The sequence below is a fragment of the Megalopta genalis genome, chromosome 8 (assembly GCF_051020955.1).
Source record: "Megalopta genalis isolate 19385.01 chromosome 8, iyMegGena1_principal, whole genome shotgun sequence".
NCBI classification, from domain to species: Eukaryota; Metazoa; Arthropoda; class Insecta; order Hymenoptera; family Halictidae; genus Megalopta; species Megalopta genalis.
Genome location: NC_135020.1, coordinates 20,505,293 through 20,523,382, shown reverse-complemented (window position 1 = coordinate 20,523,382; position 18,090 = coordinate 20,505,293). Strand labels below are relative to the sequence as shown.

The 18,090-nt window shown below is 36.4% G+C and overlaps 1 protein-coding gene across 1 annotated transcript in view; it reads right to left on the bottom strand.

The window, feature by feature from the left end:
• The window catches only part of nAChRalpha1 (nicotinic acetylcholine receptor alpha1), a 327,417-nt gene that overhangs the window by 100,803 nt on the left and 208,524 nt on the right, over positions 1-18,090 (bottom strand). Inside the window, exon 4 of the mRNA XM_076524379.1 lies at positions 12,742-12,851. Within this exon, the coding sequence (XP_076380494.1) occupies positions 12,742-12,851 (110 nt within the window). The remainder of the gene's footprint in view (positions 1-12,741; positions 12,852-18,090) is intronic.

The window sequence follows — 18,090 nt, the reverse complement described above, 5'->3', positions numbered from 1 at the left end:
ATAATAGACAGTATGCTTTGAAGCTCTTAACACGTTCCGTGCCACGTGTACCATCGATGGTACACGCTTGCATGTTTACTTAGTGAACTGAACAAATTGTTTACAAGAAATTTAGAACCGAAGAATCAATTTCCACCGCAAGAATGGGCGTTGATAAGTTTTTGTTACGTTGTTATGTGTACGAGAATTAATAATTGCACGTAATACATCAAGTTTTAGTAAAATATCAAAGTGTGAAGATTCGAGTAAAAAAAGCTCGGCACGGAACGTGTTAAAGGCACGCTTTAACACGTTGACTGCCGCGTCACCCGTATTCGGGTGACAGCAAAAGTTCTTATCAGGCCACGTCACCCGTAATTCGGGTGACGCTGATTTGACTACTTACAAAGGATTTCCGAAAATATTTCGACAAATATTCTACAGGAGGTAATGAAACGATTGAATTCTTATAAAAATGGTTTATTAAAAAAATTATTCGCAGTGTATAACATTAAAACATTCTCTGCAAAGTTGAGGTTGATCAGGACAGCTTGGACAAAAAGTTGTTTGTTTTTTCAGATATGCTCGTGCCGCTGATCGGTCCATTTCGTATCTTTTATTTGAACTGTAGCTTCCTCAGTACCATCAACATTTCTTTCTTCTTTCATGACCAATTCTCGTAAAATCTCGTCAATAGTATCTTAATAACATTCATTATCACTAAGATTGTATTTATCAATATCCGAATCAGAATCTGACGATGTAATTTTATTTATGCTTCTCCTTCCGGGCAATCCGATCTCTTTTCATTATTGAAAAAAAATAAGGGCAGAGATTTTAAGTTATACCATTCGGTACTCGACAAAGATTCCAACTGTTCATGCAGGCACGGGTGGCCTGTAGGAGATTTTGTTGTAAATACGCGTGGCAGTCAACGTGTTAATACAGTTTTTGTGATGTCTGTACAAGTATTTTTACAGCTATGTGAAATTTTTTGAAAACAATATGTGATGCGCTTGTCTGAGTGAGATTCCACGTAGACATACACCCTCAGAATATTATGTATTTCAGTTATATTTTCTTGTGCTTTATCACGAAAAAGGAACAACCCGAATAAATATTATGAGACAAGAAAATGATGACTAGCTTTACAATTCAGAGTAAAATAAATGGAGTCGTTGATGATTGGAAAACGACAATAATATCTGCGGGCAAAGGTTCCTTAACATTAGAACGGCGGACCTTGTCGACAAAAATATAACTAACTATGCTTAGGATCATTTATAATATTATTTATCAATTTATTTCAACGTATTGCTCGAGAATAATGCCCTTCAGCATTACCCCCCTACATATTACCCCTTCTAGACACGTTAGATTTTCTTATAGGTCTTCGTAAAATATGTGAAAATCTCAATTAATTGTCAGCAGTTCATATTTATATTATTATTTAAGTTAATAATAATAATTCTCTATATGTCATTTTATATCATTATCTTTTCTATAAATAAATATGACCCAATAGCAAGTGAAGGATCATAAGAGTTGCTCATGCATTTGAATGAGATTAAATGAACATATTCGTCAAGAATGAACATAAAGATTTTGTAGAATACGTCAACGGAGTCGAAGATTATTTTATATGCGAATTTTGGTCAATAAAATAATTAAAACTATTGCCTACTCGTGTTCTATAAACATTAATACCTTATGTCAGTGTTCCACGTGTCCGATGTCATTCGTATTTTTTACTGTTTTTTTCAATATTGAAAATTGTTCATGTTTCGATAGTAAAACTGTTCTTAAAGTGAACGTAAATATTTAAAATATTACATATTAAATACCAATTTCCGTTTAATCTCCTTCTACATAAAATCTTAATGGAAGCTGATATCGAACCGCGCAGATGAAATAAATACCTCTGGAAAATGAGTCTGATAATTATTCGAACGAATATGAAGAAATGGAATTCATATCGAAGTAATTGGAAAAATATTGAAATGTACAGATGAACTTAATTAAATGGAGTGTCATAGCTTCTGAGATTACAGTAACTATGTTATTCAATTTTTCACGGTAAGATTTCAACCACAGTTTAATACGTACTATCATCAATTTTGAGGTTATGACTGCAATAAGATTAGATCGCGATGTAAATAATTACGGTGACATATTCAATATTCTTTTCATTAAAAACACGTAGTCTCTTTATTAATTCAAAGTGACTTTTTTGGCGAAAAGGCTATAAACGATTTCTTTTTAAGGAATCTCGTATTTTATAATGAGTATAACTAAACTCTTAGAATTAAAACTTATTTATGTTACACTAGTTTCCAAAAATTAATTAAAATCTTTACTCGTTTTACTAGGGTCTCTAGAAAAATTAACGTGTGTAGGAGAACCGTAAAAAATATATTCAGAGAAATTATTAAAAAAATTATGAAAGATCCTAAGCATTCTCATTGTCAGTTATACCTATTCCCTTTTATAAACAAAATCATTTACAAGACAGTCAAATGTGAAACCTTGTATATGAAAACAAAGTACAGTAAATTCTCTCCAATTGTCCCTCAGCTTGCACACAAAAATGGACAATTTTGGAAGAGAAGGTACGATTATTCGAGCCTCGAGGCTCGTTTTTATAGTTGTTAACAATCGGTAAGTATAAAAACGAGTCGCAGGGCTCAAATAATCGTATCTTCTCTTCCCAAATTGTCAATTCACGTGTAGAATCTGAGCGTCAATTAGGGAGAATTTACAGTACATAGAATGAATGTCAAGAATCAGGGCATATAGGGCAGCTCTAAAGCACGAAAATCAACGTGCAGAGGGCAAGAGACTATGAGAGAGTGAGTGGCGGGGGGTGGGAAGTCGGAAGTCGGAGATCAGTCGGTACGAGACCGAGCAAAGCTCGCCAGGGCAACTTGACTTCGATTTAATTGATGTACTCTCGGTACCTCGGAACCTCCCTTCCGTTTTCCCCCTATTTACCTCACTCGCCCTCTCTCACCCTATCTACCTCTCTTGGGAGTTGATGAAGAACCCGGCGAGAACAGCTAGAAGTCCTTACCAACCGAGAGTTTGCGTCAACCAGGAACTTGTACGCGGGAAGAGTTAATCACGCAATTATTACCGAAAATCGATAATTACTCTCTTTTGCATGAAACGGCTTATCATTCGCAGCGTTCTCGCATTTAAACCGCATTGCTATCGATTCAACACACGCCTTATGCCAATAACCGAAGGAATATTGCAACGGAATATTGCCTAAGGTGTCAAATTATCATAAACTTCCCGGTAACATAATACATAATAGCAGGTTTTTGTCTGTTTACTGAAATAATCTTGACTCGTCTAAGAATCGACCACACGAAATTAACATATCGACGGTTCAGAAGCCGATCAGTGCAAGTCCACTTTTCTTTGAAAATTAACTACGCAGTGCACACACATCTTTATCATAGGATCTTTCGGTTGATAAATCAATATAGTCGATTTCTTTATTAATGAACGATAGAGCACTTATATCGACCACGGAATGACTAATCAAAATTGTTCACAAAGAATAATTTTGTCTAAAAATACATTGACATTTTTCTTTCGTTTCCCCTCTGGTTAATTTCATTCGTGTGACATCTTGTAATAAAAATTATGCTTTGCTATATTAGTTGCGTTGTAATATTTTTACAGCTAATTTCAAAACCCTTATTTATTTGTATTTTAAGGTTAATGGACTTACGCGTACCGGCTCCTGATCGTTCATGTGGACACTTGATGTCGAACAATTTGCTCAACCGCTGCATAGTCGGATTCATAGTTACACGTATCTTACAAGAACGTCTTGCTTTCAATCGCATTAGAAACAAATACAACATTACTACGATTTAAAAATTCGTTTATTAATTCCGTTTCTTAACCCTTTTGTTACGAACGCCGGATATAGTCGGCATCCACGTGATGATTCTCCTTCAAGCTTTCAGTGGTTAATATGCACACCTTTCGGCGCGGTGCCCCGTTCAGTGGCGTTACTTCGGTGCAGCGAACTGCCGTAACGAAAGGGTTAATGATATACATACATTTCAGGCATCTTATATTAGATATCTTAATCTTGCAGCATACGTATAGAATTCACGGATAGAACTGTCCCTAATAATATATACGGATTTTTGGGAAAAATAACTATGTGAAGAACGAAACTGTAAAAACATCATAACAATTTCAGAATATTTTTATATTACGTATAACTTACTAACACTAACCGTACCGAGCGATGAAAGTGACTGGAATGTGGGGCCTTATAAAACTTACAAGCATGAATGTACATGGATTCTTTACAATTTCTACATTACCATGTGTCCGAATGAAGAAAATGTAATGATTTCCGGTGACAGTGTTTTCATAATTTCAATTTGTAGAATAAAAATTGTTGATCCGGTCGTTTGACCAACGATGATATGGTCAGTGTTAAAATTATTAAAAGAGGAAAGACATCTTCGCTCGACTGACGTTTATATTACAATTCATTAGACAATTTTTATTTTACACGAAGATCCACGAGCTGCTAATAACCGATCACGTTGATGCAATTATAGACTAACGAAAAAGCCAACAGTCTCGAAGCCAAACAACTTCAGTATTCAAATATCTCGTTCAAACTCGAAAACTATAGGAGTTATTCAGGTTGCGTGTCTTGGACGGCCGTGTATCGCGAAAATTACCATTTCAGAACGGAATTTCTCGGGCGACGATCCGTCGCAAAAATTGATGTCTCCGTGGAGGGATTAATAATTCAATCCCTTTCGAGCGGTTGTCCGTTCAAAGCGGGCCAGAGCAATCAAGAAACTTTTATATAGGCGACGCAACGTCACGGCCAAGTTATTAAACAGCGAATTGCCGGCGACAGAGGCCCGAAATTCGATAAACTGGTCAAAGGGACACTAAAGGTACCAAAGGAGCTGGGTCGCCGGGTCTTGGGTCCGTGTCAAACGAACGCCGTTATCGAGATTCATCCGCCTAAACAACAACGTATTATTATATCGGCAAGATATCTCTCTCTCTCTCTCTCTCTCTCTCTCTCCCCTACTCTCGATATCCTGTAATCGGAAGAAATGCGTCGGGACGATCAAGGCTGGAATGGGGTTCCGCTGGATTTCGTTTCAAACAGCCACTTCCCTTTCAGAGGAAACTCCACCGAATCTCGGTGAATTATTAATCGGATTCGAGTGTTCCATATAAATTACTTGCCCCCACCGACGGGTCGCGATCGAGGCCAAGCACAGCCAGGATGCATTTGCATGCTATCGAGCTACAAAGCCTTGGTATACTTTGAGCCTTTTGAAGCGCCACGCCGCCAGGACAATCGATCACCACCAGCGAGTAATTGAAACGCCGTATAGCGGTCGAAATGCCCGATCTAGATAGCCCGAAATGAAAAATCTGACTATTTGGAATTGAACCGATATAAAAACGAGCCGATCGCGTGATCCCTACGCGTTTCTTAAAAAAATACATTTTTATTCAGGTACTTGTGGGTAGAGAAATTAACTTAGTATATTTGTAACGTAAATTTGCTGCTCATTCGCAGGAAAGATCTGTCGTTGAACCATAGAAACAAATTTCTATTTTAATTTCCTTTTATATTTCCTTCTTTTATATCTTCGCATAACGATTACAAAAAGATCTTAAGCTACTTTAAGCCCATAGATCTGGATATTGCCTACATTAAAGTATAAAGTATAAAGTATAAAGTATAAAGTATAAAGTAATGTACAAAGTACAAAGTACAAAGTACAAAGTACAAAGTACAAAGTACAAAGTACAAAGTACAAAGTACAAAGTATAACATTATATATTTGATGATATGGAACTTTATACTTAAAAGATACTTATACTTATTCACAACTTAACTCTTGGCGCTCCGAAGGCTCCGCTGCGGAGCCAAATGTTTTTAGCATACGTTATCGTCGGCGTTAGCAATTGTTATCTGTAGTTAAAACGTGCTAAGTCTATGTACCATTACGATTAAACCATTTTTTGACCTTTTCTATGGTTAGCAACATGGAGAAAAATAAATATTATGATGAGAATTTAGGGCTGAGTGATACCGAAGACGTATTTGATTTTAAAGAGTTAAAAGACATTGTGGAAGACAATGTTGGTTATAATTTTGGCATTTCAAGAAGTAGTAAAGAAATTATACTACCAAAGATACGAAGAATGAAAATTATTGAATGTGTGAAAGCGAAGATTCGTTAGACTTAGAAGACTTAGATGAATGGCGTGATGTTACGGAAGAATTACATATTCCAGATAGAATACCTTTTAGGGTATTGGCACAGATCATTGGACCACAAGTTCCTACAAACATTGAATAGCCGATACAATATTTTAAATTATTTTTCACGGACAAATTGGTAAATGAAATTATAAAGGAAACCAACGATTATGCAGAATATGTTCTAAACTTGAAAGAAATATCTAGTAACTCTATTTGGCAAAGTGAATACTGTGACACTTGTCCAAATAAACCCAGAATGCACATGGGAGATTGTTACCAAAGATATCACACCATGGTGAATTACAAAATTTAAAATTTATCTTTTATTTACAATAGGAAAATGTATATTTATAACATAAATAAAATCAAATGCATTCACAAGGACGTGTAATCTTTTGCGCTCAAAATAAGACTTCCTTTATCTCGGGCGCTCCGCTCCAGAAATGTACCGGAGTTGCTGGTAGGCAGTACTCGAGAAACGCGCGGAGCGCTAAGGGTTAATGTAATTCTAGTTAAAAAAATCTATTATAATTCCAAGAGCTCTGAAAATTTTGCTGCAACGAAATCGTTATTTTACAACGTCTATAGTACAACGTCTAGATACGATGCTAGATACTAATTTAATGTTATCTCGAGATATGTTGTTTGTTTTATTAAGTTCCACAGTGATTTATTAGCGTCAAAGTTAGTTGTCCGAAACCCCAAAATGGCAGGAAATAGTGAGTTAGATATAAAGCAAGGTGTATACGCAGCTAGTTCATGCTTTGGAGATTAATTATTGAGTGTAGTCACTGCTACAGGTTATATGGTATGTACAACGATTGGACGACGTAATGGATGTAGTTCTTGCAACTCGTGTATCGCGTTTTCGAGAGTAATAATCAGGAAATTTTACGCGTTCCGACATTTCACTGAAGTTTAATACTTCACTTGGGATTTGAATAACAGCTCATGGAACTATTTTACAGAAAAATCGCAATCAAAATCGGATTTTACGAGTCCAATAATCAGCGAAATAGTTCATTTCGTAATGAATAATGCACGAATAACAATTACGTGAATGAAGACCGCTTTTTGACGATTTCAGTTCCCTGTGTAGCGTTGAAGAGTTAATATTAGTATAGCTTTTACAATTACTTTCCGCATTCCAACATAGCTTTGTTCTCCGGGAATTTCCACGCACGGCTTATTCGACTGAGATATAATCAACAAAGAGTCGCAAACGAAACAAAACGCAGTTTAAAATTAAAAAACAACAATCAAAATTCTTTCATTAAGGAAATTAAAGGTTTGTTCAGCACAAATAGCTGAACAAAGAGGTAGCGTCTATTTTTCTGTCACAGTATTAGACGAAAAATTCTTGAAGAAAAAGTGAAAGCAATTTAATTTACACATAAACATTGAACTGAAAATAATAAGGAATACTTCAAATTATACACAATTTACAGTTTGTTACCTTTTCATTACTTTCTCAGGCAAAAATATAATTGGCAAACAATGGTCTCTTATTTTTGTTAACAACCGTTTGTTAGGTAAAAGCTGCCACATATGCTGCATGCACATTGTATTTAGACGACAATTATACCAGAAATGAAGAATGGAATATACACCGACAAAAAACTAAAAGAACGACAAATTAAAGTTGTTCAATTTCAGTTCCTAAAATATGAATACACGCGAGACATACATTTATACAAATATTATCTGGATCAGCTTAATTTTAATTACTTGTAGAATTTAATTCTGCACCCATGAAAAGATTATTTGGCTATGGAAAAATAAATCGATAATCTATGAAAAAAAAACGCTTTATATTCTATCAATTTCATTCAAAACGATTATATTCCGTATGAATTCCTGCATGAATGAATTGTAATTCGAATAAAATCCTATTCGGATAAATTTATATGTAGATAAATTTTGATTCGATTGAATATTTATTCGACAGCGTCGAATAAAATATTCTGTAGTCTTCATCACGGTCACCCGAATAATATTTTGCCCAACTCTGCTGTACAGGTTCACTATAACTGTCTCCCTTTCTTTCGCTTCGGTTCCGTTCGGGTGTCATTACAATTCCTGGCGTTTCAGACTTATAAAATGTTCTTTTATGCAGGTAAGACGAATGGAGAACATAGATGGAATCTAAATTAAATAAATAAATACAAAACAACGCAATTTTTCATTTATTATAAAAAAGAAAACAGAGCAGAGAAAACAAAATGTTACATGTAAAAAAGTTTCTGATCAGTACAAATGTTGGAATAATGTTTCCGATCATGGTTCAAATAACTAGTTCTATGAATATCTCAAGCGGAGGAAGCAAGGGTAAACACAACTCGTGCTTATGAAAATGTAAACAAACGCTTTCACCGCCGAGGCATCTGAAATACAAAACATTTCAGTCGGTGGATAAGTAAGAAGGACCTGTGCAATATGCCATCGTGTAAGTTGTATTCAAACGATATAAAGTTAACACTTTATCGACCGCTAGCCTATTTATCGGCTTTTCGATTGCCAATGCTTATCGACCGATAGCCTATTAATCGGCTTTTAGCTATCGACGGTTTTCGCTTCTTTACTGTTTTGTTAGTAGCTGACCTCCTGTATGCTGACCTCCCCATATCCTTATGAATTATAATTATAATAATTATATTATTATTTATTATTATTTTTAAAGGAATAAGCACAACACAATGAATAGCGAAAATTTAGCCGGTACTGGGAGCAAATGCGCGCGCGACTAAGCCAGTCCTTACTGAGTGGCAGCCTCAACCACGACCGGACGATAAAGTGTTAAGAGTAATCGAACTCTTCTCAAGCAAAGTAATAATCAAAGAAAAATTGCAGAAATTATAGGATGTAGTCACAGTACGATAAGCGGTATGAAAAAGAAGTATAATGAAATAGGAAGTGTATCTAACCGTAAAGAAAAGTGGTCGTCCTCGTGCAACAAGTACAAAAGACGATAGAAAATTGCGTGCAATTGTTAAAAATATGAGGCGAGCAACATCAAAACAAATAAATGAAAAGTGGATCACAATGGACTTCTTATTTCGCAAGGCAAAAACAAAACCTTTATTCACAAAGGAACACAAGAAGAAAGGCTTAAAGTGGTGTGAAGAACACGTCAATTGGACTGTGGAAGACTGGTGCAAAGTAATATTTAGTGACGAGTCTCATGTTTGTTTTGGAGCAGAGAATGACGAAGGAAAATTTGATTGGCGGAGATCTAACGAAAAATTTAACGACGATTGCGTGAATTATAAACAAATATATCCGCAATCTTGTATGATATGAAGTTGTATGGCGGAAAAGAGAGTGGGAAAATTATACATTGTATACCAAAACGTGACTGCAGGAATATATATTAATATTTTAGAAGATTTCTTAATTCCAAGCATAGCGGAATGGTTCGGAGATTCTACAGATTTCATTTTCCAAGATGATAACGCTAGCTGTCACCGCAGCAAATTATTAAAAGACCATTTAGAGCAAAATCATATTAAAACATTGAAGTGGCCTGCGAACAGTCCCGATTTGAACCCAATCGAGAACACGTAGGCAAAATTTAAAAAATTGATTCAAGAAAAAAAACCAAAAACTAAAGAGGAACATTGACATATGTCATAAAATTGTCGTGGAAAGAAATTTCGCCTAGGGATTGTGAGAACTTAGCAATGTCAGTGCCCCAACGCGTTAAAAGTATCATACGAGCACGTGGTGATGCAACAAAATATTAATAACTCAATGATCGAAAACTTTTATCCAACATTTGTACCGATCGGAAACATTTTTCCACATAATATTTTGTCTTCTCTGTGGTTTCATTTTGATAATAAATGAAAGATTGTGTCATGTTGTACTTATTTATTTTATTTAGATCCCTTCTGCGTTCCCGTCTCCCCAAAATATATTATAATATTATATATATATATATATATATATATATATATATATATATTAAAATATATTTTGGAGTTATGAAATGTTTTTATATGCAGATAAGACGAATGAGGACGAATGACGAATATTATAATATTATAATATTGTAATATATATTATAATATTTTCTGTAAATTGTACATTAGTGTATACGAACGGAAACTTTTTGCCAGTGACTGTAGACGTCGAAAGTACCGGGCACCGTAGATTCGGTTTCAGGAGGACAACTCTGATCGTGGTTCATCAGCCACAAAGGGGAATCCGGTCGGCCGTTGCGATAACCAGCGGCGAAGTCTGCGGGCGCGAGCACAAGGCATCGTTGTCGAGCGAACGACGTTGTCCGGGGTCGGTTCTGTGACCCAGCTTCCTCGTAAAAGTGTCGTCCGTGCGGCGAACTACATCCTATTTCTCAGCGTTAGCCGGCGGGAGTATACGCGGGACGTATGCGAGCCGTTCCCTCGGCCGTGGATTTTCAAAATGGTCTTACCGGATGCCAGCGAAACCGTCACGTACCGCCCTCGAATATTCCACGGTAGGTTTACGAGATACCGTCCTCCGCACTTTCCGCCGCGCTAAAATCCTATGAACTATGGCTGGGACCAAGGTGACAGACGACTAGCTGCTCGGCAACCGGCCCGATACACGACCGCCACCATCAGCGAAAGAATGAGAGAAAAGAGGATCCACCCTGCCCGGATTAACCCGAAAGGATGGCCGGAACGTCGGTCGCGACTATGCCCAATATGCATGCATACAGGGAAACTCCATCTAGTCTCGAACTTTGTCACGCTGATTTATCGGACAAGTTGCTCATTTTTCATTAGCTGATTATGCAGAGGGTCGCCGGTCGTACAAGCGAAAGGGACGTGATTCTACATGAGATGATAAGGTGAAAACAAAGCATCAATCTGATTCTCCGCGCCTCGTTGAACAGACAAACTTTTCACCTTATCCACGGTATTTGAGTGTCACCATAATCCAGCGATATTATGCAAACTAAACGAATATCTTCAAAATTCGTATCGCTGTATCGAATAGACACTTAGTAAAGTGCTTAGTATGGTATCATTTTCAAAGCAACTATACGTGCATCCTGATAATTAACAACCTCAGGTCCCCAAGGAACCTTCATTTTCGGCGAAATCGGCATTGAATATTCTTAAGCACTCGTGCACTCTATTACGGGCGAATTAGAATCGAATCACTGTGAATCTTTGATGAATGAGAGCGAAAACTTATCGCGGAATTTTTCTTATCAACTTCGCAGAATTCTTTCATTCATAGTGGTATTAGCGTGCGTATCTCAAATTTCTGCTGCTATGCCGCATTTATGTCTTTGCGAAAGTAAAAATGTACAATTACACGAAAACACATCTTCTTTCTCCCCTTATTAATTCAATTTTATTCAACGTAATTTAATTTTGTCTTTCACCTGAATAGCGTATTAGACTTAAAATAGAGTCCAACGAAAATTCATTTTTTTGAATGTATGATTGAAATATGTTAACATCGAATTAATAATAACATCGAATTTAATCGTACTTTAAATTTTATAATTTTTGGTTCTAACACGTATCTAACGCGGTATAAATGCATGGACATGCTTCGTGCGTTTTCTTCCGATTCGAGTAATTTCCAGCGAGCACGTGTCAAGTTTTTGAAACGCGACAGTGTGCGAGTGGTGTGGAGTTTATGAAATTAGAAACGACAGCAGTGTACGACATCGAACGGGAAGCTTTCGCAATATCCTCCGCTAGCGTATCGAGCAGCTGTTTACAGCGGCCATTTCCGACTGTAAAAATAAAATCGTTCGGACAGATTACTTCCGCGGGGCAACCTGCATCCGTTCATACAAGATGTTGTGCGGAAAATTGTTTTCAGTCTGTGCCGATGTACTTTATCCCATGTTTTCTAACCGATCGACTTTCGGTTTATGTTTTTAATCTCGTTCGGTCGCGAAGACTATTTCGAACTGGCCCGATAACGCAATTTGATTAAGAAGCTATTAACGCTTTGCACTCGCGCAGAGTTTCTTCAGATTACATACACACTTACCGGCAAATCAAATTTATTTATTCACGAAGTAGAGTAAGTGACACTATAATCAAATGTTTAATAGAAATCAGTATTTAAATAGAATTCGGTATCGGATTGTATGAAACAAAAATTTGTAATCTGGGAAGTACTATAATTGCTGGCAAGATTGCTACGTCCCCTGGGAAGATACGCTTAACTGCAAAGGATTAATATCGTCACCGAATGTAAGCGTTGAGCAGGAAATTAGATATTAGGCGATAAGATAGCAAACGCGAAAAGATACATCCGAGAGAGGCGAATGAAATCCGAATGATTCCAAAATGATACAATTGCTGATACAATTACTTATTGCTGATCAAGGTTTTAAAGTACTTCATTTCTATAGTTATAAAAATAATCGTAGAAAATATATCGAAGGGGATAGTTGATTATCGATGTACAATCAGCGCGGTTGAAATTTGCTGTACCTACAGAGTATATAAGAAAATGTAGAATGCACTTACTTGTTGTAAAGAACAATGTCCGGCAGCCATATGTGTTCCGATGGTACGTGGAGAGTGTCGACACCGCCATAGTCGTCCGGGTTCCACTTCAACTTGTAATCGTTCCACTCCTGAAAGCAGAACCACATCCAACATGAATATTTTTCGAAAAATACTTCCAACGAATTACACTGATTTTTAATCTTTACCGCATGTTTACAAAACCTAGATTTATTTTCGCCCAGTTTTATGAAAGCATCATCCAATTTTTTCACTTCTGACAGATAGTTAAATCGTCATTACTTTTATACCTAATGCCGAGAGCTATGTTATCTTCTTCCATGAGATCTTTAAAAATCTCCGCTTTCTAAGGCTTTTAACATTAACGTTTTCTATCCATTACGTAGATTTTACTTTGACAATTCTGTCTGGTTATTTAAGAATCAGTAGATATTATGTCGTCGGTACGGTCCAATTGCAAAAGGCATATATATGACACTAATTTTTGAATAATTTCCAAAATTTACATGTATCGTGTAACTGTGTATATATGTTACCGTGAATAACCGAAATTGGAGAATGTCGACTTTCACCGGTGAATGTCAACAGATACCAAATACGTCGGTGAAAGATCGAATATTTCATTACATTGTTGTACATTCGGACCCTCTCCGGTGTGTGTCGACAATCACAGATATGCTCTGGTGGAGGTCCAAAACCTGTCATTGCAAAAGGAAGTGTTCCACAAATAAATGCAGTTGTAAAAGCAAGGGACTCTTGTGCAATTCAAAGTGTCATAATAGTTTAAGTTGTTGCAATAAATAAGATTTGAATCACATAAGTAAGTAATTTTTTTATTACTATTATTTTCTTTTCTCATGCAGAATGTACCGCGTATTTTAAATTCTTGGTCATTCCTTTCAGAAAGAGAGGCAAAAAAGTTACGTCACCCTTGTGGCGTTTCATAGCGACTGAATTACGGAGAAGAAAATATAAATCTCCAACATGTTCAACATTCACCATTAATGCATGGTGAATGTAACATTTACCGGTGTAAGTCAGAAATAAGGGTATTTAGCAAATATTTCGGACATACACCAAGCGACTATGTGAATGTTGACATTCACCGGTGAAAGTCGCATTATCCAGATTTCGGTGTTTCACTGTAACATATATACAGGATATCCCAAAATTATGTTACTTCCAAGAAATGAGAGATTCCTGGGGTCATTTGAAGTAACTTTTTCCTTAGCGAAAATGCAATTCGCGCTTTTGTTTACGAGTTATTAACAAAAAAACATTGACCAATGATAAACGAGCTTAACTGGCACAAGGCCGTCGAGCCAACGAGTGTACGAAGCTCAGTTCCGCTCATTGGCTCGGCCGCCTCGCGCTAACCGAGCTCGCTTCTCATTGGTCAGTGTTTTTTGTTAATAACTCGTTAACGATGCCTCGGAGAACATTTTTGTAAAGGAAAAAGTTACTTCAAATGATCTCAGGAAACTCATATTTCCCGGAAATACCATAATTTTGGGACACCCTGTATATTTTCCAAATATGTCATAAATTGTCGAATTAAATAATCAACAAGTGAAAAACCAATTTTTTTTAATTCCCCGAACGAGATAATACAACTTCTCATTGCGAAGAAAAAAGATCCTATGTGTGAAACGAGTCGAATAAAAGTTAATTCCCTGGAAAACAGATCAAGACTTCGATATACGATTTAATATTTCATACAATTCTCGTCAGGCTGACGAATAAATTGACAAGTATCTTACGGAACAGCGAGCCTGCAACCGCGCGAATTTTGTTGCCGTAGTTCGCTCTGTCGTAAACAAAATACAGCGACGGTGAACCGACACGTTCGCGAAACTTTCATAAAGTTTCGAGCGGCATTAAACGAATCCAAGGTCCGACTCTCATTTCATCGGTGTTGCCAGCTTGTCCGCCATTGGTGTCATCGTTTCCAGCTACATGCCTCGTTGGGCATGCGACTAGCGACCACCTTTTCCGACTTCGCCGCGAGAAATCGACACGGGCCGAATAATTGGCTGCCGCAGTTGGTCCCGGATATTAGCTGAAAAAAAGTTTCAGCTGCTCGCGAGGATTCGTTTTTTTGTACGAATGTGTCGTTCGATCAAACGATACGGACAGATTTCAACGCCGGGAAGAGTAATTGCGTCATGGTCCAATCGTTTTTCAGACTTCGTTTTCTATCCGTCATCGTTCTACTTTCGCAGCATACTTTGGTCACTTGCCGTAACATTTTCTTCGAGGTCACAATGATTAGAACTTATAGATATAGTTATTATGCATATTAAAATATACATATATATTTATATATATTATACGTATATGATATAGAATTTATACATCAATTTATACATCATATACATTATTCAAGGACTGTTTAAATCTAAAAATAAGGCAATAGAATTATATTTTAAAATGTAATTAAATCATTGACAATTTTAAGCTTTAATTAGATATACGTATAAAAACAGTAACGTAAAATAGATAACATAAAAAAAGATAATGAAAAACTCGCGTAATAGTTTTTCAAGGTACTCCAATAATAATATGAATAGTTAATTAATAAAATAATTTTTTATATTTTATTACTTAGAAGAGTTTTTTGTTTCTATCGCTGATCGTTTCTTTAGAAATTGATGGATCATCGAACAGTTCTGTTGCTGCGACCCCTTCGAGCGAGTGCGCATAAATGGTAAAAACCTGCATTAATTATTCGTATTTCGCTTTAGTTTTATGACGAATAAAGAATGTCTGCGATTACGGCTGCAGCGTTATAAGCCTTGAGAACCGTACAAACGCCACGCTGTGGTGTAGAAGTAATTTCTAATTAGATCGCGAGCTCACTAAACAACAGAAAATTCGGATGTATGTGCAACAGAGTTCGCCGAGATTAATTGATTTTCGGTGAAACGTGAATTATTCCGGACACAATTAATGGAATTCGCTGCTCGGGTCGGATGTTCGATAAAAATTCGGCACGCGGACCTTCCCTGCTATAGTGTAAATCAATTACGGATACGTACACGCGCCTCGAGTTCGATTCCCAAGGTACGAACGAGCTCAAACGAGTCCGAACGAGCTCGAACGATCGACGAGAGGAAGATATGTCGCCGAAATAAAGAACAATTGGCCCTCTGTTCCGCTGAATTTTGGCCTGAGATTTAATCGACCCTTTTCTCGCTCATTTCGAGAAGCGGTCATCGATTGTCAAGCGATTGCTAGAAGCGACACACGATCGTTCAAAAGCGAAGGGTCGATCGAGAGATTGGATCACGCAATATTACGCCGAGAAGCGGCTTTATATATTTTGTTGTGAGGTTGCTGGAATTATTTGTTCGTTATTTATTTATTCGTAAAATGGAGAAACGCATTAGTTTATACATAGATTATTCAACAATTACCGAAGTTTCAATGTTCTTGAAATATATAATTGTTCTTGCAATTATTCGACAGTAATGATTGGAAAAATTCTAATACGAGTTATTTGGACGTGCATACGTATAGTTTTTCAATAATGATGTGTGTCAATTTGTATCAATTGTATGAATGCACTATTTGTATTGTTCATAATGGGCAACAATTTGAGCACCATATAAAATAAAAATCGTTTCAAGAATAAGATCTCAATAAGTATTAATTTTTTGAACTCGTGTGCTGAAATAGCTTTTTTTTTACTCAGAATCCCGCACCCACATCGATTGCAAAGACAAATACACGTTACAATGAAATAGCTATAGGTGACCTTGATGTCTCGATATAGCCTACAGGACTTTTGTCCGAAATATTCGTTCATACAGTAAACAGGTCACAAGTAATTTGGTGAATATAAGCAGATTTATAAACCGAATTTAATGTTTAATTTAATCAAGCCATGTGGTTGTCACTGTCACATATATATAATACCGGTAACGAACATATTAACACATTATATGCGTCGACGTGGCATGTGTTCTTTGTAACACATTGTATAAACCAATACTTCATAAAGTAATAACTTTAAAATAAAATTATATAAATGGAACTTCATAACATATTTAACAAGTGCAATGACTTTCGAAAATTGTTCTTAAAAAGAATACAGTATAATCTCAATTATCCGTTCTAAGCAGAGTAATATCAATGTTTGAATAATAGAATTAACTTAATGAATAGACTTAACAAAAATGAATAGACCGCGTATCTTCCTACAAAATAAAAATTTTCCAACACGGTTGTATGAAATATAAATTGAATAAAAATAAACCATTTCTTTCAATAATTTTGATAAATCTTGCATAGTGCAACAATATTATTCAATTCTTTTGTATGTCTTCACGATTTTATGCTTCATTCTATTCAATTTTATGCTATATTCTATTAACACTTTAACGGCCGTTGTCACGTATACGTGACTTTGCGAAAATTTCAATTATAAAAACCGATTCGACGAAAACAATTTGTCTGTCACGTCACCCAAACGTAGGTAAGAGAATTATAGAAAATTTGATTTTTAAAAATTAATTTTCACATTAATCCATTATAATTTCATCATTTGATTAAGATTTGCAAGAGGCAAGAATGTTGAGAACTACTTTATATAAATAAAGTACTTTAATTTTATGAAATTTTTTAGGTTTTTGACTCGGCCGTCAAAGTGTTAATTACAATGCCAGATTTCATGTTCACAAATATCTACAATAATTCGTTTTGCATATGTGTTGCCTTAGATTGAACCCATTGCATGTGAGAAGTATTTGCACAATACATAATTCCGTTATTAGAAAATAATCGAGGTTCTACTGTAATCTCATTATATATATAATTATTTCATTATATATCTACTGCAATATCATTTTATATACTATTTATAGCGTTACTGTCTACTCCGTGAACAAATAGGTTAAAGTTTCTGGCAGGTGATACGAGAAAGTTCTCCGAGTGCAAAGGGTTAAAGAAACAGGACACACTGCGCTCGATTATGTCGCGCACACTGTCGGCTTCGACTCGATTGCACCCAACCAATTAACACTGCGCTCGTATCGCGTCGGGTGGCATGCGGCCTGCTCGTTAAAATCGAACGACCGAAATTTCGACGATGAATGCGCAGACGCTACGTTCGCGTCCAATGACGGCTTTCGTTTGTTCTCGCCAGTCCGTGAATGATTCCATAATTAAAGCTGACCAGAAAGAAACTGTACCTCTGATTCTCCCGCGACCCCTGTTTCCCGGATTTGGAGGCTAATTTGGGAAAAAAGGAGAACGCTAAAGAGGTAACTGCGTTAGAACGTTGAACAGACCAGGAACAGGTGAACAGTTAGGTTTCAGCGCGAATATGGATGTAGGAAAAATTCCGGA